The sequence below is a fragment of the Westerdykella ornata genome, assembly GCF_010094085.1.
Source record: "Westerdykella ornata strain CBS 379.55 unplaced genomic scaffold EI97scaffold_15, whole genome shotgun sequence".
NCBI classification, from domain to species: Eukaryota; Fungi; Ascomycota; class Dothideomycetes; order Pleosporales; family Sporormiaceae; genus Westerdykella; species Westerdykella ornata.
The window spans coordinates 297,551-319,058 of record NW_022986865.1 but is presented as its reverse complement, the minus strand read 5'-3'; the positions used below and the strand labels follow the sequence as shown (position 1 = coordinate 319,058).

The 21,508-nt window shown below is 55.1% G+C and overlaps 9 protein-coding genes across 9 annotated transcripts; 5 read left to right on the top strand and 4 right to left on the bottom strand.

Moving 5' to 3' along the window:
- Positions 1–86: 86 nt before the first annotated feature.
- EI97DRAFT_434468 (uncharacterized protein) lies at positions 87–1,776 on the top strand. Its single transcript, XM_033798635.1, has one exon. The coding sequence runs from the start codon at positions 340–342 to the stop codon at positions 1,381–1,383; it is 1,044 nt and encodes a 347-aa protein (XP_033652780.1). The 5' UTR covers positions 87–339; the 3' UTR covers positions 1,384–1,776.
- Positions 1,737–3,226, bottom strand: EI97DRAFT_434467 (uncharacterized protein). The gene is made up of 2 exons (XM_033798634.1): positions 2,775–3,226; positions 1,737–2,727 (listed from the first exon to the last, which is right to left on the bottom strand). The coding sequence occupies exons 1-2, from the start codon at positions 2,847–2,849 to the stop codon at positions 1,957–1,959; spliced, it is 846 nt and encodes a 281-aa protein (XP_033652779.1). The 5' UTR covers positions 2,850–3,226; the 3' UTR covers positions 1,737–1,956.
- An 881-nt stretch (positions 3,227–4,107) lies between these two features.
- EI97DRAFT_434466 (uncharacterized protein) lies at positions 4,108–7,107 on the top strand. Its single transcript, XM_033798633.1, has one exon. It carries the CDS (start codon positions 4,300–4,302, stop codon positions 6,778–6,780), a length of 2,481 nt encoding a protein of 826 aa, XP_033652778.1. The 5' UTR covers positions 4,108–4,299; the 3' UTR covers positions 6,781–7,107.
- Positions 6,997–8,839, bottom strand: EI97DRAFT_81859 (uncharacterized protein). Its single transcript, XM_033803110.1, has 4 exons — positions 8,431–8,839; positions 8,214–8,357; positions 8,100–8,153; positions 6,997–7,998 (listed from the first exon to the last, which is right to left on the bottom strand). Exons 1-4 carry the CDS (start codon positions 8,578–8,580, stop codon positions 7,213–7,215), a joined length of 1,134 nt encoding a protein of 377 aa, XP_033652777.1. The 5' UTR covers positions 8,581–8,839; the 3' UTR covers positions 6,997–7,212.
- Positions 8,840–9,619: 780 nt separating this feature from the next.
- On the top strand, positions 9,620–10,561 carry EI97DRAFT_379734 (Nucleotidylyl transferase; the record flags this gene model as incomplete). The annotated part of the gene is made up of 1 exon (XM_033795727.1): positions 9,620–10,561. The coding sequence occupies one exon, from the start codon at positions 9,620–9,622 to the stop codon at positions 10,559–10,561; it is 942 nt and encodes a 313-aa protein (XP_033652776.1).
- Positions 10,562–10,757: 196 nt separating this feature from the next.
- Positions 10,758–14,454, top strand: EI97DRAFT_81866 (uncharacterized protein). Its single transcript, XM_033803111.1, has 2 exons — positions 10,758–11,557; positions 11,609–14,454. Exons 1-2 carry the CDS (start codon positions 10,953–10,955, stop codon positions 14,304–14,306), a joined length of 3,303 nt encoding a protein of 1,100 aa, XP_033652775.1. The 5' UTR covers positions 10,758–10,952; the 3' UTR covers positions 14,307–14,454.
- On the top strand, positions 14,455–14,889 carry EI97DRAFT_81854 (uncharacterized protein). The gene has a single exon (XM_033803109.1). It carries the CDS (start codon positions 14,603–14,605, stop codon positions 14,849–14,851), a length of 249 nt encoding a protein of 82 aa, XP_033652774.1. The 5' UTR covers positions 14,455–14,602; the 3' UTR covers positions 14,852–14,889.
- On the bottom strand, positions 14,890–17,116 carry EI97DRAFT_475833 (benzoate 4-monooxygenase cytochrome-like protein P450). Its single transcript, XM_033801929.1, has 3 exons — positions 16,720–17,116; positions 15,959–16,633; positions 14,890–15,843 (listed from the first exon to the last, which is right to left on the bottom strand). The coding sequence occupies exons 1-3, from the start codon at positions 16,804–16,806 to the stop codon at positions 14,932–14,934; spliced, it is 1,674 nt and encodes a 557-aa protein (XP_033652773.1). The 5' UTR covers positions 16,807–17,116; the 3' UTR covers positions 14,890–14,931.
- An 843-nt stretch (positions 17,117–17,959) lies between these two features.
- Positions 17,960–20,955, bottom strand: EI97DRAFT_420855 (cobalamin-independent methionine synthase). Its single transcript, XM_033797041.1, has 3 exons — positions 20,530–20,955; positions 20,375–20,476; positions 17,960–20,321 (listed from the first exon to the last, which is right to left on the bottom strand). Exons 1-3 carry the CDS (start codon positions 20,758–20,760, stop codon positions 18,354–18,356), a joined length of 2,301 nt encoding a protein of 766 aa, XP_033652772.1. The 5' UTR covers positions 20,761–20,955; the 3' UTR covers positions 17,960–18,353.
- Between the last annotated feature and the right edge of the window lie 553 nt (positions 20,956–21,508).

Genomic DNA, 21,508 nt, shown 5'->3' with positions numbered 1-21,508 from the left:
TTGCGGCACCATCGGGTGGCGACGTCATTGAGCTACCCACGTTCGGTTGGTTGTTAGGTGGGCCGTGGCGCTCCGCTCCATCACTCCATCTAATCACTTCCATACATACACTCACCGAAAATGAAAGCGCACAAACTTTCACCGTACTCCCAGGTACACCTCCACACATCCAGCGGCACCTCTTAAGCTCACAACTGCTACCCGCCGCACCTCGGATCCTCTGCGGCCCTCATCCCCTCATCAACCACGAATTCGCGGCCTAATCCGCCGCCCCGACTTACTGAGGTCTACGCAATTCCTTCATCACAAGCCCAACCAGATGCACATGTGATAAGGAAAATGGACGCATTCTACAACGCTTTCTCCCAACGCCAGATTTTCTCCTTTTCGCCACTCACCTCCAACTTCACCTTCACCTTCGAACTACCCACCCTCCATCTTAACCCGTTCCGCGAGACCCTGCGGAACCCAACCTTCACCACACAACTCCCGCGCCGCTCCAACTACGCAATGCGCTCCGGATACCATCCAAGCTCCAACAGGAGCGCTTATACGCACGCGGACCGATCCGCCATCTCAGACCCTCTCCCAAACACCTTCTTTCCAACGGATCCTGACACCATGAGCGAGGGCTGGCACGACACCTCCTTCACCAATCCCTCCGCCATGTACAACCCCATCTTCGACTTCAGCGACTACCAGCCCTCCACTTTCTACTCCTCTCACCCACACCACCATCACCCACCCAACCAGTTCCCGCTGCACAATGACCACATGTCCAACTCCTTCACAAACGACTCCACAGCCACGGACGAATTCGGACTCCCTCTCCCCAGCGCCTTCTCAGACTCACCTCGCAACCGCGCACTGCGCACCGTGAGCGACATCTTCCTTTCCACATTCCACGAATTCGGACTCGATATCCCAGGGTTTGAGTACCGAGCGGAGAGTGTGCGAGAGCGGCGCGCGTATCACAGGGATGCGAGGCAAGAGTTTAGTTCTAGGCCGACTAGGTCGGGGAGACGGGTTAGAGAGTTTGAGGATGGTGAGGGGGAAGCGAGGCCTAGGAAGCGGATGAGGATGGGGAATGAGAATGAGAATGGGTACTGGGGTACTTATGATGCTTCGAGTAGGATGTCGAGGAGGGAGGTAGTTCTACCTGATGGAGAGTGGGAGGAACCGGAGGACAAGGGGGAGCGGAACGAGAGTGACCAGAGTGCTAGGGCACAGCGCACAAATGGTGATGATTGGGGCGTCTTCGATATGGATGATCCGGAGGATGTGAGGAGGGAGCGCGAATGGGACAGGGCGAATGGTATCGTGCGAGTGAAGAGGGAGAAGTATAGGGGCGATGGGACGGCGGAGTATCCGTTTGAGGTGTGATTGGTGAGGGATCGAGAGGGGTTCCGGATGGATGGTTATGGTTGATATGCGAGTCGGATATGTGGGGATCTCCTTACTAAGGGCCGATTCTGAAAGCGGGTTGGAAACAATGGTCAAGAGGGAGGAATGAGGGCCTTGGCTGAATACGGGACAGCGCAACAAGAGAGCGACGCGCTTACTGACGCTGGTGGGCTGCGTTTTAACGTCTTCAAGTCTGAAGAATTTGGAGGCTCAAGGTCGGATACTCCTGGATTGAGCAATATGCATAAGAATGGGTCGATGGGACAGAATTGCGCGGGATCCATATCAGACCTGGACGACTGGCGTGGATGACATTCATACATACCCAATTTAGCAGGTCTAGTCTGAATGATATTATTCAATGAGAGCCTATATATGTCCAAGAGAAGTGAGAAGCCGGGAAATCCGCTCATGTGGAAAACTGATGATTCCCGCCCGGCCTCCACGAAGTCTCCAGGCAGTCTTGATGGGTATGAAATAGAAATAACACATAACTACACATACACCCTAGCAAACACACACTTCATACAATCCCCACCACCCCCATTCCCATCAATCCCTCGGACACTTCCCCTCCAAGCACAACCCCACAATCTCGACCCCATCCTTCTCCCTCGAATTCGCCGGATACCCCTGAATCCGATTCTTCAAGTAACAATTCGCCGCCTTCCCCACCGCCTCGACCGCCGCCGTCCGATTCACCGCCCAATACGGTGCGAAGACCGCGCCTACGCATTCCCTCGAGTTGGCCTGGCCGTCGCCGTCGCCGGAGCACATCTGCGTGCCCCGGGCGCGATTGTCGTTCCACGTGTCGCACGCTTCGATGCAGTCGGAGAGGGAGAGGGCGAGGAAGCCGATCATGTCGGCCCCGGGCCAGTCGACGTTGCAGTACTTGCGGTAGGAGACTTTGGTCAGGTTGGATTGGAAGAGGTTGCCGTTGCCGGCGGGGCAGTCGGTTATGGGGAGGGGCATGGTGGTGGTGGTGGTATTATTCGACGTGGGAGGGGAAGTGGTGTTGGTAGGACAGGTGTTTGAGGGAGCGGAGGAGGAGATGTGTGCGGACGGGTTGGAGTCTTGCTTGCTTTCTGTTATTGCTTTGCCGATGAAACCGCCTATTAGGCCGGAGAGGACTGCGATTAGGAGTGCGGAGAGGAGCAGGAAGGGCCAGCTCAGGAAGCGGTTTTGTCTGGTTGGGATAGGGGCTGCGGCTGCGTGGGCAGGGGCGTATTTGGGAGTGTCGTCTGCTGGTTGATGATAGTACTTGGGGACTCGGTCTTCCACCGGGGTTGGGGGAACGGCTTCCGGTAGCGTAGAGTGTGGTGGCTACATGATGTTAGCTCCAACATTGTAACGGGCTGGATTAAGCTTGCCGTTGTCTGGTCGGTCATTTTGGGCTCTGATCCAGCGTAGTATTCTGTCTCTGCGTTCCACGAAGGCTGCGCCATGTCATTCGATTATAACCTGCATCCGTTGCTGTTTTCCACGGGTTATCGAAGGAGGGTTCGAAGTGCGACGGCAACGGAAAACCAGCAAGTGTCACGGGTGAAGCCAGATTTTGGGATGAGGCAGCATAATCTGGGGCCGTCACCATCATAAAGATAGGCGCGAGTCCAAGGGTGGCCAAAGAATCCGTCAGCAAGATCGCCAAACTAACCAGGACATGGTGGTAAGCGCAAAGTGAAGGATCCGAAGCAAAGGGACCTTGTCCCTGCTGGCATTTACCCCCGATTACGCCCTGCGGCTGTGACTGGGGCTGAAGCCTAGGTACTGTATTGGGCGGATTATCGAATCTGCCATGTACACAGTACACAGTAATAAAGGCATGGTTGGGGGCGGGCGGCTAGAAAGCGAATCATGCAGGATCAACGGGGTTGGAATTCCGTATCCTGGAAATAATGATATCCAGGATTTGGGGTAAGCGAAGGTCGACTGCGATCAAGCATATCTGGAAGAGATTTGAAATGATGGAACCCATCGACATTGAAGAGCTGCACATCCACTGCAACCGAATGCTGTATTGTGCCGTGGAATGGATATCATGAAAGATGTCGGCATTATTGTATACGTAGTCAAGCTTGGCTTTCAAGACAGCGAACGCTGCCAAGATGTATAGCTCGCACTGCCCTTTAAGTAGCAAGAGGGACAGGGTAGATGTGCAGTAAGACGAACACTTCCGGTGAGACGGGCGGAAGCAAGGACGGAACGCCGCGAACTGAGGGTTTTGTAATTGATAATGTAGCCGGAGAGGGCGAATTGTCCGTGCAGGTAAGCCTTAGAAGCAGCAACGATGTGCAGTCCGACACAGATACAACACCGGCTTATTACATTTGGTGGTGAGTGCTATAACGTCAACCCATATGAGTCCGTTCTCCGTCGGCTCAACTTCTTGAAACCGTCCGATTTGACACTGGAGGTGTCTTTTCAATCACTGAGGCGAGCGGTTATTGGAGATCAAAGATTGAGGCCTTCGAGCCAACTTGGGTGAACCTGTGGTGTTTGAAAGCGGCGTGGACCAATTGCATTTCGTTCTCGGTGGAATCTGGGAATCATCAAGACGAAGTTGAGCGTATCGAAATTCATGAGGTTGAAAGAGAGATGGTAGGTTACGTCGATTAGGTTAGCGCGCAAGGTAGCGCTGCCGGGACAACCGCGGCCATGTTGTTAGTCTTGGCGTTGACCTATGCGACATCCATCACCGCTCGACGACAGCGTTGTCAGTCTATCCGCTCCCTCATCCTTGTGCTCCAGATCTCCAACTCTTCTCGTACTTCATCGCTATCCATCGTGATCTTATCGCCGCTTGACCATTCCAGAAGACGTTGCACACCCGCTCATTTGGTCACATCCCTTGCGCAGATGCGATAGCACACGACCCGCCGCCCTTACATGAGCACGATGCTTGGCTTCCGGCCGCTGCAAATAGCAAAGCGGACGTTGCAGCCCTATAACGAAATTCCCTCGTACGACGTTGAAGATCACGATTACGACGAGAAGCGCTATGACAGCGAGAACGACAGCTCCACATCCTCACCCTCCGCCTCCCCATATTCCTCCCGAGTCCCGTCCGGCGCGTATGCCTCTCCACGGCGGAGACCAGGCTTCAGGCCGACCGTGAGCGCCTATAGCTACCGGAACCCACGCGCATTCACTCGATACCTGGGGCTAGCAGTTGGGACTACTATAATACTATTTATCTTGTTTCTGGTCAGGGCGAGTTGGGCGTCAATACGGAGTGTGGAATTGGGTCTGCATAAGCCTCCGCCACCACCTCCGGTATGGGAGAGTTTTCCCTTTCTAAAGAGATACCACGGGGGAATACGGACGCTTGTGAGCAGGAAAGAGAACGTGCCGGAATACCCAACCAAGCAGGATATTGATCCTGACTCGCCTGAGACGGCGGAGCTGCATAAAGACTCATTAAAGAAAAAGAGAACCGATGGAGTCAAAATACCCCCTTCCGACGTTTTCAATCCATACCCCGACTACAAGGACTTCGAATATGTGGATGAGTACGGGCCGGTGGAGACATGTTACCTGGATGCGAATGACACAATCCGGATACCACCACTACGCATATATAATGGAGTAACAAAAGGTATGCCTGAAAACGTCATGGGATCCTATGAACTGTTCGGGCTTCGCAACGATGTGTGCTTCGAGCGCTTTGGCCGGTTAGGCCCCTATGGACTTGGGTATAGCAGGAAATATGGTGGCACAGGAGCAGCTATGGAAGGGGATCGGGAAGGCGCAGAGGAGGTCTGGAAAGAGTACCCTGAGGTGGACTATCGCGAGGTGAAATGGGGTGAGGCACTCGATCGGTGTCTCGAAAAGAATCGAGACCGTTTCAAACCGTTGCCGGAAGGAAGAAATCACTTCTTCCAAATCATGGCTATGAAGGGTCCGGGCGCGGAACAAACCGAGGCCCCTCCGGAAAGTGGGAAGGAGAGCGAGGGTCCGAAATACACGAACGGCACTGTCCGACCTCAGCCCAAGGCCCAACATAAAAACCTCCTTCCTCGCACTGCCGTCCTTATCCGAACATGGCATGACTATCAGTATGATGACGAGGACTTGCTCTTCCTTCGTGCAATGATTTCCGAACTCAGCATCCAGTCCGGCGGCGAGTATGTCGTACACTTCCTCATCCATGTCAAGGACAACGACAAGCAGATATGGGCATCAGAGAAAGTTTATCAAGAAGTTCTAGCGGCCTCTTTGCCGCCAGAGTTTGCAGGTATGGGGACCCTCTGGTCGGAACGTCAGATGTCCCTTATCTATGGTGGCTTGGAAGAGTCCAACTACCGTGGACTCCCTGTCTATGGTGCCTATCGGTCCACCTTCATGCCAGTGACCTACTTTGCGTACCAACATCCGGAGTTCGACTTCTTCTGGCACTGGGAGATGGATGTGCGTTACACCGGACACTACTACCACCTCTTCAACCAAGTCGGGAAGTGGGCTGACAAGCAGCCCCGCAAAGGGTTGTGGGAGCGCAGTGCGCGCTTCTACGTTCCCGCCATACACGGCTCGTGGGAGGATTTTTCTCAGATGGTGCGCGTACAGACCGAACATGGTACCAACAGCGCCGCCAACAAGTGGTCCTCGCATCTTCCTCCGAACCCCAACATGCCCGAGCCCGAGACGCAGAAGCCTGAAAAGCCCATCTGGGGCCCGGAGCCACCACTCGACTACCCAGAAATCGAGCTGGACCCCTCACTTAAACCACCCACCACCCATGCGGAAGATAAATACGAATGGGGTGTAGGCGAGCCCGCCGACCTCATCGTCTTCAACCCGCTCTTCGACCCGGACCACACGAACTGGATCCTCGCCGGCGATGTCACAGGCTACAACACCACGCGTGGTCTCCCTCCCCGCCGTACCGCCATCAACACCGCCTCGCGTCTCTCCCGCCGCCTCCTCATGACCATGCACAACGAAACCACCTACCACCGCCACACCATGTTCAGCGAAATGTTCCCCGGCAGCGTCGCGCTTCACCACGGCCTCAAAGCCGTGTACGCACCGCACCCCGTCTTCATCGACCGCAAATGGCCCGTGCAATACCTCGCCGCCATCTTCAACAACGGACGTAACGGAGCCAGCGGTGGATCGCGTCTCAGTGTATTCAGCGACGAGCGCCAGCATAATTTCCTCGGCACCACGTGGTATTACCATGCGGGCTTTGCACCGAATCTGTGGAAGCGGTGGTTGGGGTACAAGGTTGATAATGATGGCGGGGAGGAGGAGGAGATGGCCGGAGAGGGGAGAATGTGTCTTCCGGGAGTGTTGTTGCATCCGGTGAAGCAGGTGGATTTGGTGGTGGATTGGGAGGGGCAGAGGATTGAGAGTGATGGGGATACGAAGCGGAGGTAAGCCTGCGGTAGCCTTCCAGGCGGGCTTTGGGCTGGGCCAGGTGTGTGTGTTTTGTATATGTATTGTCGTTGTTGAAATGTTGATATTCATGAGGTGCTTGGTTGGGCAGGTTGGGGCACTCTTCATGGGGCGTTAATATTGCTGTTTTGCTTCGCTTCCATGTTAGGGTCTACACTGGAAGAACATATATTTGAGGTTTCTTGTTTAGATTCTTGGGTTGCATTTATAGGGATATCCGGTAACAGAGTCGAGAGTGGAACGTAGTAAGTATATGCTTTTGCCTGCCATGCTATTTCTAAGTAGACCCATTTTATACCCAAAACCAATGCAATTTCATTTGATCCTTTTCTCGATCTGCTCCAATCCTTTCTCTACCATTCGATCACACTACCAGCCCAATCTTTTTGCTCCACTGTACATATATGAGTCTTTCTACCCCACCACCCTCCTCCGCCTCCCACTATCCACACTCACCGTATTATCCGGCCCAATACTAATACTCAAACTGCTATCCTCATCATCACTCCCCCCTCTCCTCCCTCTACTCCCAAACCCACCAACCCCCTGACTCTTACTCCTCTCGGGCCGAATGACCAACCACGTACTCCCCCCATCCGGATCCTCCTGCTGCGTAAGCTGCAACTGATGCCCCGACCCCCCACTCGTAACACCCCTGCCTCTAGATCGAGGCGACTTCGGCAACGGCAGCGGCGCAAAAATGGAGCTCAACTTCGCCGTCCTGAGATCCGGCAGCGACGATATGGCAGGCGGCAGCGGCGCACTCTCAATCAGGGTCAAACTCGCCAGACCGTTCCGCAACGGCAACGCGGTCAAAAACGCCGGACTCATCGCTTTATTATCCAGCGCGAGGAACAGATGCCTCAGATGGCAATTCGGCGCGAAAAGAGCTACATTCTCCTTGACCTTTCGGGTACTAATCCCATCCTTGGCGACGCCGACGTCGATCCAGTCGAAGCCTGCGATGCGCCCGCAGAAACCCGTCGAGGCGGCGCGCAGCTGGCCGAGGTTGCGCAGTTTGGAGTCGCGGACGAGCGTGTTGGCGAGGGATTCGAGGTTCGAGTAGATGCGGATGAGGATGTCGAGGGTGTCTGCGTCGGAGGGGTAGAGGGGCCGGAGGAGTTCGCGCGTGCGGATGAGGAGGTCGTCGGCGAGGGATTCGCCGCCCGCGGTGCGTTTGGTGAGGTATTTGTCTTGGAACTGGGAGGAGGAAGAGAGGTGTGAGTTAGGGGTCTGGGGGTTGGATGGTTGGGAAAGGGGGAGGGGGAAGGGGGAAGGAGGAGGGGGAGGGGGAGAAGTACCGTGAAGCCTTCTGCGTCGGCGTCGATGAGGACGAGGGCGAAGGGCCGTCGTGCCTAGAGAATGTCAGTAATCTAGGTTGGATTCTTGAATGCGGTGTTGGAAGTGGAACCAACCTGCTTCTGGGCCAAACTGCTCTCCCTCTCCTTCGCTTCCACCACTTCGGCCTGCAGCGTCCGGCGGACATTTTGTTCGGATTGTAGGTCTAGCTCGGTCTGGGCGAGCTTTGCTTCTGTCTTTTCGAGCTTGTCGAGGAGTTCCTGGTACCGCGTCAGTAGGCTCAGTATAAGTGGAATGTGTATATGCCCCAGTCCACCACGGGTGAAACCTTACCTCAATAAGCTCCAACCGCCTCTCCTCCAGAATCCGAAACTGCCCCAATCGCTCCCTAAACGTTGTCGGGACCGCCACCGCATTCAGAGGCGCTGCTGATACGGGAACCACGGCCCCAGCAGCAGCTTGCACGGGTGTAGCGTCCGCCATATCTCAAGTGCTCATCTCAAAGGCATGTAAAACGCGAATCTGTACAAAACACCACCCATGGGAGAAGGTGGAATTTGGGGGATCGAAGTATTTAAAGCACCGATCCGTTAGCCGTTGAGTCTTGTTTTGGGCCCGAACTGCGTCTCTGCGGTGCCCTAGGTGGCTTTGCATGGTAGAGTGCGGTTGGGCCGGGGGAGCTCAACGTAGCGGGCTGTTATTGGTTGTAGGGGTGGGGAGGAGCAGCGGAGGGGGAGGTGAGTGGTTGCTTTGCGAGGAGGGCTCACCGGAGGGTTGGGAGAGGGCGGGAAAGGAGTGTAGAAGGGGAGGCAAGTAGGTAAATTGTTGTGGTTGGGGGTTGTGGTGTGGTAGAGCTGGTGGACGAGTTGGGGGAGTAGGGGTTCAAGGTTGGTGGAGTAGCAAGACAACAAGGTGTTATCGCCAGTTAGTATCCTGGTAATGGAAGGAAGATATGTAGAGCTGACCCGGGATGGTGGGAAGCGGCTCTGATATTCCTAGCTCTAGCTGCATGATATGTCGAATGCGGGTGAATGTTCGATGACTGGTACCCGTTCGAGCCGAGCCTGGTGGAGGAACTTGTGCCTTGTCCACGTGTCGTGTGACATAGATTCAAATATCCGACGACTCGCTATCTCTTTCTTTCTGGAGCCAAACGAGGGGCTGATAGAAGCAGTCATAGTCATGAAGCTGTGGTGGGTTGGAGTTGGTTGAGTTGTTCTTTCTGCACAGACCAGCTTCACGGTTCAAGGACATCTGGAGGGAGTTCGGACGACGAACATAGTGATCGTCCGGAATTCGAGGTCCTGAGTGAATCGTCGCTAGGGACTCTCAATACTTAGAGAGTGCAAAGCAAATAGTAGGCATTCAAAAGACTGTTGAAAATGGTTAACTCTTATCTCAGAACCGCCTCGTAGTGAGATCGTTGTTTACTCCCTGGACCGTGCGCTGACATATGCTCCTCATCCAGCAGCTATCAACCTCGAGCATCCGACACGACACTGAACCGCCCATAATGGACGACATGGCATCCAGAATAACGCAAGCCCGATCCCTTCTTCCCGAGTACAGATCAATATTACAAGCCTTCACGCACTCCTCGTCCAAATTCCGTATCGTCCGAACCATCAACCCAACATCAGCCCCGCCAAAGACGCTGTATATTCTTGATTCGTCCTTCAACCCGCCTTCCAAAGCGCATCTGGCGCTGGCCACTTCTGCGATAAGGCACCCTGCAGCTTCTGATGAGCGGCCATTTAGGTTACTGCTCCTCTTCAGCACACACAATGCGGACAAGGCGCCTAGCCCGGCGAGCTTCGAGCAGCGGATGGTGTTGATGACACTGCTCGCAGAGGACCTGTCAGAGGCTTTAAAGGAAAAGGCACAGTTGAAATTAGAGTCCGGGAATGCGCATACCGAAGAAGCTGGGAACATCTCGATTGATATCGGCCTCACCAAGGAACCCTACTATACGGACAAATCGACGGCTATTGCACATTCCTCGCCTCCTGCATACCCCTCGAATCCCGTACATGTGCATCTTGTTGGATACGATACTCTCATTCGCTTCTGCAATCCAAAGTATTATCAGAACTATAACCCGCCTCTCTCCGCCCTCACCCCTTTCTTCGAAGCCGGTCACAAACTGCGCGTCACACAGCGACCCTACGACGCCAATGATGCATCGTCGACGGCGTTTGGCACAGTAGAAGATCAGCACAAGTATCTTCAAGAACTAAAAGACGGCAAACTCGAAGAGGAAGGATTCAAGAAGGCTTGGGCGCATCGAATCGACATGGTGCCTGCCGAGGAAGGAATTGGAATCAGTTCAACTAGAGTACGTCGAGCCGCGAAAGAGGAGGATTGGGAGCTGGTAAGGAGGTTGTGTACGGAGGGAGTGGCCGCTTGGGTGCAGAGCGAAGGGCTGTATGCTGAGGATGCTAGTGGACAGAAGATGATGAGCTAGCCTCGAGTGCTGCATTTGATTCCGTGAGGAGCTGGCTGCGCCTTTCACACCACCTTCAACGGCCAGAGAATATCCACGGCACGTGACTTCTCCTGAGTGGCGAGGTGCTCCTTCCCCCACCTTCTGGCACTGTCGGACTTTGCTCCTTCCTTCATTCTTGAATTCACTTGCTCCTCCTCCACTAGGATGCACCACGGGCGCCTGGCATCTCCCCGAGGCGGCGGCGGATCCTCGTAGACTACCCACTTCATCTCCCCATCCCAACCACCTCTTCCCAAAACGACTCGAGGCTAAAGGGGAATAGCAATTGCAAGTCTCTACGAGGTTCCACAGCGGACCATTCTGATACGGGAAACCAATAGACGGCACGGATGCATGTCAACCGCAGGAAATGGCCCCTGACGTCTGCCCGAAGAACAAGGACTGCTTCCGCCCAGATGTCGACGATGACGGTTCCCCCGCCGTTCCTCCACGCGTGATCCAGAAGCCACGTCCAGCGGATCCCGCTGCTCCAGGTGGACAGACTTTGTTGCTCCTCGTGGAGACACCGGACTCCCGTAACACGATTGCGCCAAGTGAAGAACACCGACGCCGTGAGCTCCTCTCTGTCTTCCCAACTTCCTCCGGCGTGAAGCCGAGAGCCTCATATGTATTCCGTCCGTCTTTGCCGAGACTACGACCAATTACAAGTGTTCGGAATCTGCTCAAGGGGAAGAGCTCTCGAAATGCGGCTGGGTTGAGGCTTAAGAACAAGGTCTCGGAACATGCTATTGCGTCTCATGAGCTTCAGACTGTCGTAAGAAGTCCAGCTCGCCAAAATCTCCAAGTCAATATCACAGGCTCGGACATCAGGAACAACCTGCTCAGCCATGGTCCCCCAGAAGAGGGAGGTTATGATCCTGACGCCGAAGTCCTCGATGACGTCCAGCCGCAAGTAAGAAGTACACCCTCCAAGAGGCCGAGTGTGCATAGCATTCTGTGGACACCATCTTCACAGTGAGCTTTCAGGTCTTTTTTCTCATTGTTATGTATGCTAATATCTTTCAGCAAGGGAACACCTGGTTCTACCAAAAGCCCCCACCCTCCACCGGCAGGTCGCGGCAAGTTCCCTTACCAACTTTCCTCGTCTGATACACAACATTTCACGCCAGGACGTCTCAGTCCTAGCCTGCGCCTTTCCTCACAGTCGAAACGGAAGCTGGGAAAATCGCCGTCGTCCACCTCTATCACGACTCCTACGCCCACGCCACGCGTGTCTCCACGACTTTCCAGTTTTGCCAACACTGATCCAGAAGATGTTTCTTGGGCTGAATCGCTGCACAAGAACCTGCACATCCCTATATCTACCACGTATGATCCTTTCGGGTCTGCTCCGCTCAACGCCTCACTCAGACTGGGCTTCCGCTCTTGGTCAGAGATTGACGCCCCAGGAGTCACGGACTACCCCCACACGGCCGTTGAGCTACAGGCGAAAGTGCAGAATCGCAGTAAGCAAGTCGATGCCTCTCCCGCACCTATTGAAAATCAGAATGCTTCTTTATGGACACGCAAAATTGAGGCTTCCCGTGAGTCGTTGCACCTGCACAGCATGCGCATTTCTCATCATCTCCGCTTCGGGTCTCTGCGTTCCGGAGAAGACCAATCCGACCCTCAAGAACAGTTATCATTACGCCACTCTACTTCGGAGGAGAACCACGATTTGACTACCATTAAGCACCCTAAAGGCGACCGCCAGGGCTCTAGTTCTGGTTTTTCAAGCTTACAGGTGCCTACTAAATGGGGTAAGGTGGTCGGGTCTCACCATCAACGAGATGGTTCTTCCTTATACTCCAGCCGACCCCACAGTCCGCTGGATAGTCGGGATGGCTCCGGTGCCAATTTATCAGCGCGTGCCCGGGATGATGACCCCACTAACCATATGGCTTCTAACCCTACAAAATATCCTCCGGTTCGTCCAGCTAGGCATAACGAGAATCACAAACGAACGCAAAAGGTCGATGCTGCAGATCCACATACTGCAGATCAGAGACATATAGTCCGCCCAACACAATCCGAGTCTGCGAAGACCCATAGTTTTGGCGTCGCAAAGAAGACTAGGTTCAGGGAAGTGCTCAGTCCAACCACGTCGCGGAAAAGGTCCCTCCCGGCCGTCTCAGTAATGAACGTGCTTCGTCCCCGCAAGAGCCGAAGAAGCCAAAGCACTGGGAATCTCAAAGAAGCAGACGTCGGCACGGATGGGGCCTCCCATGACCCTCCGTCGCAGAATGCCCGAGAACAACGGGCCATCAAGACAATGGTGAGCTTTCAGAAAGAGAGAGACGCGGTGGGAAATGAGAAGAAGGAGGCAAATCCCGTCTGGGAACGTGCATTCAAGTCCTACCAAGAGGAGAGAGCAGCATTTCTCCTACCTGGCCACAAGGACCCAGGAGCAGTGGGGCCGATCCGAGAACGGAGTGGCAGCATGAATACTCGTTCGACCATCTCCCGTCCCGCAAGCAAGCATGATTCTGATCCAGTTCCACCTCCCGTCGCCCCTATCACCGTTGGAGCAGAGAACGTCGATTGCAGGCCTGCGACTGGGGTGCCGATGACAAAGACAGCTTTTGATCTTCACATCAATGAGTTACGACATGCGTTTGAGAACCAAAAAGACGATTTTGATACATTAGGCGCATGGGGCCGCTACCCTTCTCACACACGTGAAGGGCGCACCGGCAGCGCGGGTCCGGCGGATTCGGTGAAGTGTCGTGATTTTGCCTTGGAAGCTGCAATATGGTTCGCCGATGAGAAAGACAATGCTGGGGAAGGGGAAGGGAATGCGGGATATGGAAAGCCGCACCTCAAGAAACGTCGTCATTTCTTTACCCCACCAGCAGGAAGGAAGCGGAGGAAGAAGCCTGACAGTGCGGGCGTTACCAAGAGTGCGTCTATGACCTTCGCAAAGACATTGTTTAAAGACTATTCGAGGGTTTTCACGTCTCCGAGCACCGAATTTCAGCGTCACGGTCATGGCCATCGTACCTCAATTGCTGCTGGGGGCACCTTGGAGTTCCCAGAATTGGAAATCCTCCCAGATGTGTGGAGGCCCCCTGAAGAACTAAGAAAAAGTCATCGTCCCAGGGATTCTGACGACGAGAATCAAGCTAATGGGCACATTCGCGTAACGAATTATCGGAAATACATTCCTCCCAGGACGCCGGATAAGAGGACTGATGTCAGTCCGCCCTGGCCACTACCCTTGGATCCTGATCTGGCGCTCGACGGAAGAGCGGACGGAGCTACTTCTAAAGATCAGGCAGGTCGCTGGTCTATTTACTACAAGGACTGCATTCCCGCTCATGCCGACCAGAGCGGAGATTCTGCGACCATGTCCCAGCCAGATTTGAATGCGCTGGACAGATTCCAAAAGTCCCTGGAGAGCAACGTCGGACCGCTGGGTTCGCGTCGTCATTCGTTCGATTGCCAGCGCGATAATGGCCGAGATGAAATACAACTCGGTCGCTTCAGCTCGATGCATAGCCGTAATGTTAGTGGGCTGAGTAGGGTTAGCCTGGCCACTGGAGTCAGCGGTGTTCCAAGCTTCTTGTCCCAGGAAGTGGGGGATTGTGGCGCCTCGAGGAGCATGTATCAGTTGAGGAGGAGCACTTTGGATCTGCTGGATCAGTGCCGGGAGCAGGAGGGGAAGGAGAGGGAACGGGTTTTGAGTATGTTGAGGGTTGGGAGTGAGACGTGTGCATCTGGGTGAATGGAGGTGGATAGGAGACGTGTGGTGAGGATTTGGACGCGAGTGCACACTTGTAGGTGCAGGCAAAGGAGGAGTAGCTGGGGAGGGGTACTCCTATCTCCAGGTTCGTGGTCAGTTTACGGTATTAAAATACACTTGAGTATGCCCCTAGGTAGTTATTGCTCGTATCCGTGTTGAGATTTTGGTATGACACCTATGCATTGTATGCTACGCCGAATGATTTTGGCAAAGAATACAATCTTGGAATCCGGCCTGGTCGCCTCGGAAGATGCGTGCCGTCGTGCAGGTATGGGTAAATGTCGACGATTGAATTTCATCTCCTGCAGATCCTTGTTCTAGAAGGGTGCATTGTCTTAAGTATTTTTGTTATTGATATGATTCACCCTATTCATAGTAGGACCCCAGCGACCATTTGCACGTTTCCTCATTATCAACATTACGCTGCGCAGTTTGTGGCTCGTCCATGCGAGGCTTCACAGGCATCCCGTCGACACCCTTCCTTTTCCTTCCTTGCCCAATCTTTGCCTACCTCCTTTGCTGATTAGAACCCCTGGCCTTCTCTCCTTTGACTCTGTCCCTTCATCTAGCGGATCCCCTTCCCCTCTCCAACCAACCTACCCACTACCTACACCTTCCCCTCTGCATCCCTCCTCCTCCGAAACTGCACCAGCGGCCCATCCTTCTTACTAGCAAAAACATCAACAATCTGAAACTCCCCCTGATTCCCCCTCATCCAGCCCCTCCCCTCCCCACCAGCCCCCAAATTCGTCCCCGGCGCAAGCCTAACATCGTACTCGTAAAGCACCCTCGCAATGGCGACACTCAACTCCACATACGCCAACCCCTTCCCAATACATCCCCTCAAACCGATACTAAACGGGCAAAACGCCTCTCGCGCAGCTTGTACGTGCGAAACCAACGGATTGGATTCGGGATCCGGCAGCCAGCGCTCCGGGCGGTAGGCGTCCGGGTCCGGGTAGTACAACGCGTTGTGGTGGATGCTGTAGTGCGGGACGCCGACGTCGATGCCCTCGGGGATAAAGTGCCCATCTATGGTTATACCGCCGGGGAGCACGCGGCGCGGCAGGGCGCCCGCGACGGGGGGGGACATGCGGAGCGTCTCGTCGATGCAAGCGCGGAGGAAGACGCAATTGGATAATTTGGGCCCGGACACAATCTCCTCGACATCGTCGAACGCGTTGCGGATTTCGGCCGTCAGGCGGCGCAGGACGCCGGCGTTGTGCACGAGGTAGAAGAGTGTTCCTGCGAGGGCGGTGGAGGTGGTGTCGGAGCCGGCGATGATGAGGAGGTTGGATTCGCCCCAGAGTTCGTTCATGGAGAAGCCCGCGCCGGTTTCTGGGTCGCGCGCTTGCAGGAGGTGGTAGAAGAAGTCCCTGCGGTCGACGTCGAGACCCAGGCGGGTGCGTTCGAGGGCTTGCGATTTGGAGTAGGCCATGTATTGCGCGCGTTGCGAGGCGATGTGGTGGAAGAGGAGTTTGTCGAGGTGGAGCGTGTGGAGGGGGAGGTATGTGCCGCACTGTAAAATTAGTATGTATACACGGGGTTGTCTATAGGAGAAGGAGATACGGGTTGGAGAAAAGGAGCGCTAGGGGCGGTATAGATGAGGAGTATGGAAAAGAAGAAGAACTCACAATCAAATGCCTATGCGCCGCATTCCCCACCAACTCGACCGCGAACCGATTCGCCGGACCCTCCAACATGCCAAACGCCTTGCCAAACACCAAATCCCCCATGATATCAAACACGAGCCAATTCGCCCAATTCGCCGCATTCCACACATCCGCCCACCCCTCCTCATCGTCCCCATCCCCTCCAGCAGTAGTCTTCTTCTTCTCGTCTTCCCTCCTCCCCTCCGTAATCATCTTCCTATCCGACTTCTTCTCGCCCAGGAGACGGCATCCCGTGCGCACGTTTGCCAAAATGTATTTCTCAAGGGACTTGATGGCTGCGTCGGAGAAGGCGTGGGACAGCACCCGGCGCTTCCGCGCGTGCGCCATCTTGTCGATGCTGCTGTGGACATTGTACGTGTGCTTGTTGGCCGGGAAAGCGGTATAAAAGTCTGCTTTGCGCACATTCGCTCTAGGCATGTAGATGGTCTTGAGGGCGGAGGAGGTGTTGAAGCTAAGGCTGTTGGGGCCGATGCGCACGACGGGCCCGTACTTTTGGTGCGCCGCGTGGTAGCATAGGTGGCGGTCCCCGCGGTAGGCGTGGTAGGCGAGGTAGATGTCTGTGAGGGCGGCGAGGCGGGGGCCCGGGTAGCGGGCGAGGGGGTGGAGGGTTAGGCGGTAGAGGGAGAGGAGGAGGAGCTGTTTGGGTTAGTGATTTGGTGGGTCGAGGGTTTGGGATGAGGAGATTAAGAGAGTGAATGATGGGATGGGTAAGGGGAACTTACGTATAGGAAGAGGGCGCCGAATATTGAGCCTACGAGGAGGAGCGGAGAGGAGAGGAGGTGTCTTGCTGTGCTGATGAGGAGCTCCATGATGCCCAGAGGTGGGCGAGAAGTAATGATTGCGCAAGCCGTCAATCGTAGAAAATATGCTCGATCTGGTCTGTAGATGTTCCTCTCTGTCTTCGACCTTCAAAACCGGTCCAGTCAACTCCGTTGGAAAAGGGGTTGGGAATTTTGAATAGGAAGTAGTCGAATTCCGTCGTTCCAACCTTCGTAATCCCAAACCACGCTTTCACTCTTAAGCGTCTCAGTCCCTTCCAAACCTATCTCTTTCTCTCTTTCCTATCCCTGATATCGAATGTCTCTTCACGTAACAATACCAGCCAAGCGCACGCGTGGACTTCCAAGGTTCGCACAACGGCCCTCAAGCATGAGACAAAACAACCACCTTCCAAAAAACCAAGGCCACGACCCCCTCTTTAATGAATCCCCCAACCCCTCCCTTCCATCCATCTCCATCCGGACCTTTTACTCTGCGATCCTCGAATTGCCCGTCCAAGCACATGACCCTTTCCAAGATACCGCCGGACTAGCTCCCCAAGCTTCCCGGCGTACGTCAGAGCGGTCGTTGATCAGCGCGGATGTTGCGGGCGATCTGTGTGTATATGGATATATGGATCGGCTATGTCCGGTAACTAACGGATAACAAATCACGTGAGGGGTAGATGACGGAATTTTGTCACGTGACATGTATGTGACGGACAATATTGGGCTTGGGAGTGGAGAGAGCGGGGATGGAGACGGGTTCGTCGGGGGAGAGATGATGCTTTGCCAGACTCAGGATCGGATGGGTGAGGAACCTTTCTGTGATCTGGGAAGCGGGAAGTGTCCTGTGGGCAACATGTGCTAACCATCGATGTAACCCCGGAGGGACTGCGCCGGTCCGGTCTGTTTCGGGAACAGCGGAGAGCGGTTTGATGGATCGCTTTTGGGGCGATTTTCGATGGACTGTTTTGGGTGCGATTTCGATGGACTGCTTGAAGTCCTGTGTACGTGTATTCAGTGGTAGCTCCCAAGACTAGCGGCGTCACCACATCAGAGCGCACACAGTACGACATCACAAAACCGAAACAACTCGCGAAAAGCAAAACACAGTCAGGTGAAGGTGTTGAACTTCGTTTATTAGGTTGTTTCTACTTTGTTTGTCGCTCTCGCAAGGACGAACCTTGGAAGCCAAGGTCTCACCTCCCTCGTCCTCAGAGCGGACAAGTCCACTTCTCATCAGCCTCTCGGATATCTAATTCTAACGGTATGCTTGCGAGTAAGAACTTCGTTGAAAGTCTCTGAAAATCCAGACTTTTTGCAAAACGCCTTCAGCCACGCTCGCAAAGGAGCACAACGCCTGATTAACAATCCCACAAATATGCTTATGAACGCCGATGTTGAGATCGCTCATAAACCCCACCCACCCACCTACCCACCCACCGTATGACCATGAATGCAGGTTGAACTTTTGTTGGTATCATGAACACATTACACACATTACAGCGCAGCTGTTGATATGCTGCTTTGGAAAGGCCACGCTGATCAAAGCGTAGGCCTAGAAGTGCCTAAATAGGCTGCCGAAGTGCCTTCGTCTACGAAGAGTACTTCTGGCGGTAGAACTTGGCGGCGTTGACCATGTTGGTCAGCGCAGCCTTGGTCTCCTTCCACTGGCGCGTCTTCAAGCCGCAGTCGGGGTTGACCCAGAGCTGCTCAGGCCTGAGGTAGACGAGCATCTCAGCGATGCGCTCCTTGATCTCCTCCTCGGAGGGGACACGAGGCGAGTGGATGTCGTAGACGCCGGGGCCAATGTGGCGGGGATAGGCCTTGTCCTCGAAGACCTTGAGGAGCTTGGCGTCGCTCTTGCTGTTCTCGATGGAGAGCACATCGGCATCGAGAGCGGCAATGGCGTGGAAGAAGTCCTGGAACTCGGAGTAGCAGAAGTGGGAGTGGATCTGGGTCGAGTCCTGGACACCAGCAACCGAGAGCTTGAAGGAGTCGACGGCCCAAGAGAGGTACTTCTCACGCTCAGTGCCAGCGCGGAGCGGGAGACCCTCACGGAGAGCAGGCTCATCAACCTGGATGACGTAGACACCGGCGGCCTCGAGATCGAGCACCTCGTCGCGGATGGCGAGAGCGAGCTGCTGGGCCTGGACAGACTGGTGGACGTCGTCACGGGGGAAAGACCACCTCAGGCAGGTGATCGGACCCGTGAGCATACCCTTCATGGGCTTCTTGGAGATGGAGGCGGCGTACTGGGACTCCTTGACGGTCATGGGGGCGGGACGGGAGATGTCACCAACAATGATCGGGGGACGCACGCAGCGGGAGCCGTAGGACTGGACCCAGCCGTGGGTGGTGAAGACATAGCCGTCCAGCCTCTCGCCGAAGTACTGCACCATGTCGTTGCGCTCAGGCTCACCGTGCACAAACACGTCGAGGTCAAGCTCCTCCTGGATCTTGACGACCTCCTCAATCTCCTTCTCAATGAACTTCTCGTACTCCTCAGCGGTGATCTCACCCTTGGTGAACTTGTTGCGCTGGATACGGATGTCCTTGGTCTGGGGGAACGAGCCAATGGTGGTGGTGGGGAAGAGGGGCAGGCTGAGGTGGGTCTTCTGCTGGGCATAACGCTCGGGGAAGGGAGACTTGCGCTCGTGGTCGGCAGCCGTGACCTTGGCCTGGCGCTCCTTGACGGCCTTGTTGTTGGTGCGCTCGGACGAAGCACGAGCCTGGATGGATTTGGCGTTGGCCTCGAGAGCCTCGCGGACGGAGGCAGGACCATCCGTCACGGCCTTGGCAATGACGACGACCTCAGCGGTCTTCTGGGTGGCGAAGGAGAACCAATCCTTGACCTCCTCGGGCAGCTTCTTCTCGCTCTCGAGCGAGTGAGGGGTGTGGAGAAGGGAGCTGGAGGTGGCAACGATGACGCGGTCCTTGCCGAGCTTCTGGATGGCGGTCTCTACAATCTCAATGGCACGCTTGAAGTTGGTCTTCCAGATGTTGCGGCCATCGACGACACCAGCCGAGAGGACCTGGTTGGGGCCGAGCTTGCCAATGACGGCTTCGAGCTGTTCGGGGTGCCTGACGAGGTCGATGTGGAGTCCATGGAGGTTCTGGATGGCGGGGAAGACGTCGAAGTTGTGCACAATGTCGCCGAAGTAGGTGGCAAGCACGATCTTGGGGAGGTTGGCGCCGACGAGCTTCTCGTAGGCGGGCTTGAAGGCCTGCTTGATCTTGTCGGCAAGATCCAGGACGAGGACGGGCTCATCAATCTGGACGGTCTCGGCGCCAGCCGCCTTCAGCTTCTCGAGCAGCTCGACGTAGACGGGGATCAACTTGTCCAGGAGCGAGATGGGGTCCACGGACTGGCCGCGGTCGGCCTTGCCAAGGGCGAGGAAGGAGACGGGACCGATGAGGACGGGGCGGGTGACGATGCCGGCCTCCTTGGCCTCGAGGAACTCGACAACGGGCTTGGGTTCAGAGGCAAGCTTGAAGGTCTGGCCGTTCTGGAAGGTGGGCTTCACGTAGTGGTAGTTTGAGTCGAACCACTTGACCATTTCCTATGGAAGAGTCAGTCTTGTTCTCTCGAGAGAAAGGAAGGAGGTAAGCTTACCAAGCTGGGAACGTCGACGCCGTCCCTCTGGTGGCCACGGCCCATGGCGAAGTACTCATCGAGCTTGTTGAGGTTGTGCTTGGTGTACCGCTCAGGGATGGCCTGGGTGATGGTTAGCGGAGATTCTCGAGTTAAGTGAAAAGTCTGAAGCCTACGTTGAAGAGCTGGATGTGGTCGAGGATGTGGTCGTAGAAGGCGAAGTCGTTGCTGGGGATGACATCGACGCCGGCATCCTTCTGCAGCTTCCAGTGCTCCAGACGCAGACGCTTGCCCTCCTTGAGGAGCTCGTCCCGGGACAGCTTGTCGGCCCAGTAGGCCTCATTTGCCTTTTTCAACTCACGGTTGGCTCCCATGCGGGGGAACCCGAGCACGGAGGACTGAACCATGGTGAGGTGATGTGAGGTGGCGGGGTACTAGAAAGAACAATTGAAAGAAGAATAAAATGGGTTGATGAGGGAGAATGAAGTGTGGCAGGGGATTGATGAAGAAGGAGAGGAGGAGGAGGAGGAGTGAGCGAGAAGAATTGTGTTGTCGGAGTCGGAGGAGGGGGGAGGGGCACAATAAGAAGGATTTCTCCTAGGGCGGTGGTGTGCTTTTCACTCTGGGCTTGGTTTCTGCTGGCACGGCACGCGGGGCTGGAGCTAGTCCGGATTGGGAATGCGAAATCTCACCGCCTTTGCGATGGTGTGAAGCTTATGGCTCTCTTTTCTCCAGGGTCTTTTATATCCACCGATTGCCTGTGGGCCCTGCGCCTGGATTGCCTCGATGCACCTCGAACTTGTTCTGTAGCCCGGTCCCGGGTTATTCAAACTGGCAGGTCTGGATGCCAGCTATTTTGGTGCCAATTGTCGAGTGTAGGCTCTCTGTCGAGGTATCTACAGCGAAAGTTTCACACAGCGCATCTATGCAGTCACACCTCGCAGCAGGAAAACGTGGGCGCTGGGCACGCCATCATGGGTTTTTTCCGACTTCGGCGCCGGTCCTTTCGCCGGGGACTTCTCCAAAGCTTTCCGCTGGGCCAGGCTCCGAAGAGCAAGTGAGCTGCGACCGTTTATGGGAAACGGAGTATTTGTGCAACAACACGGAGTCGCATCTCTTCGGACTTTCCGTCAACGAGCCAATCGACGCCGGTCG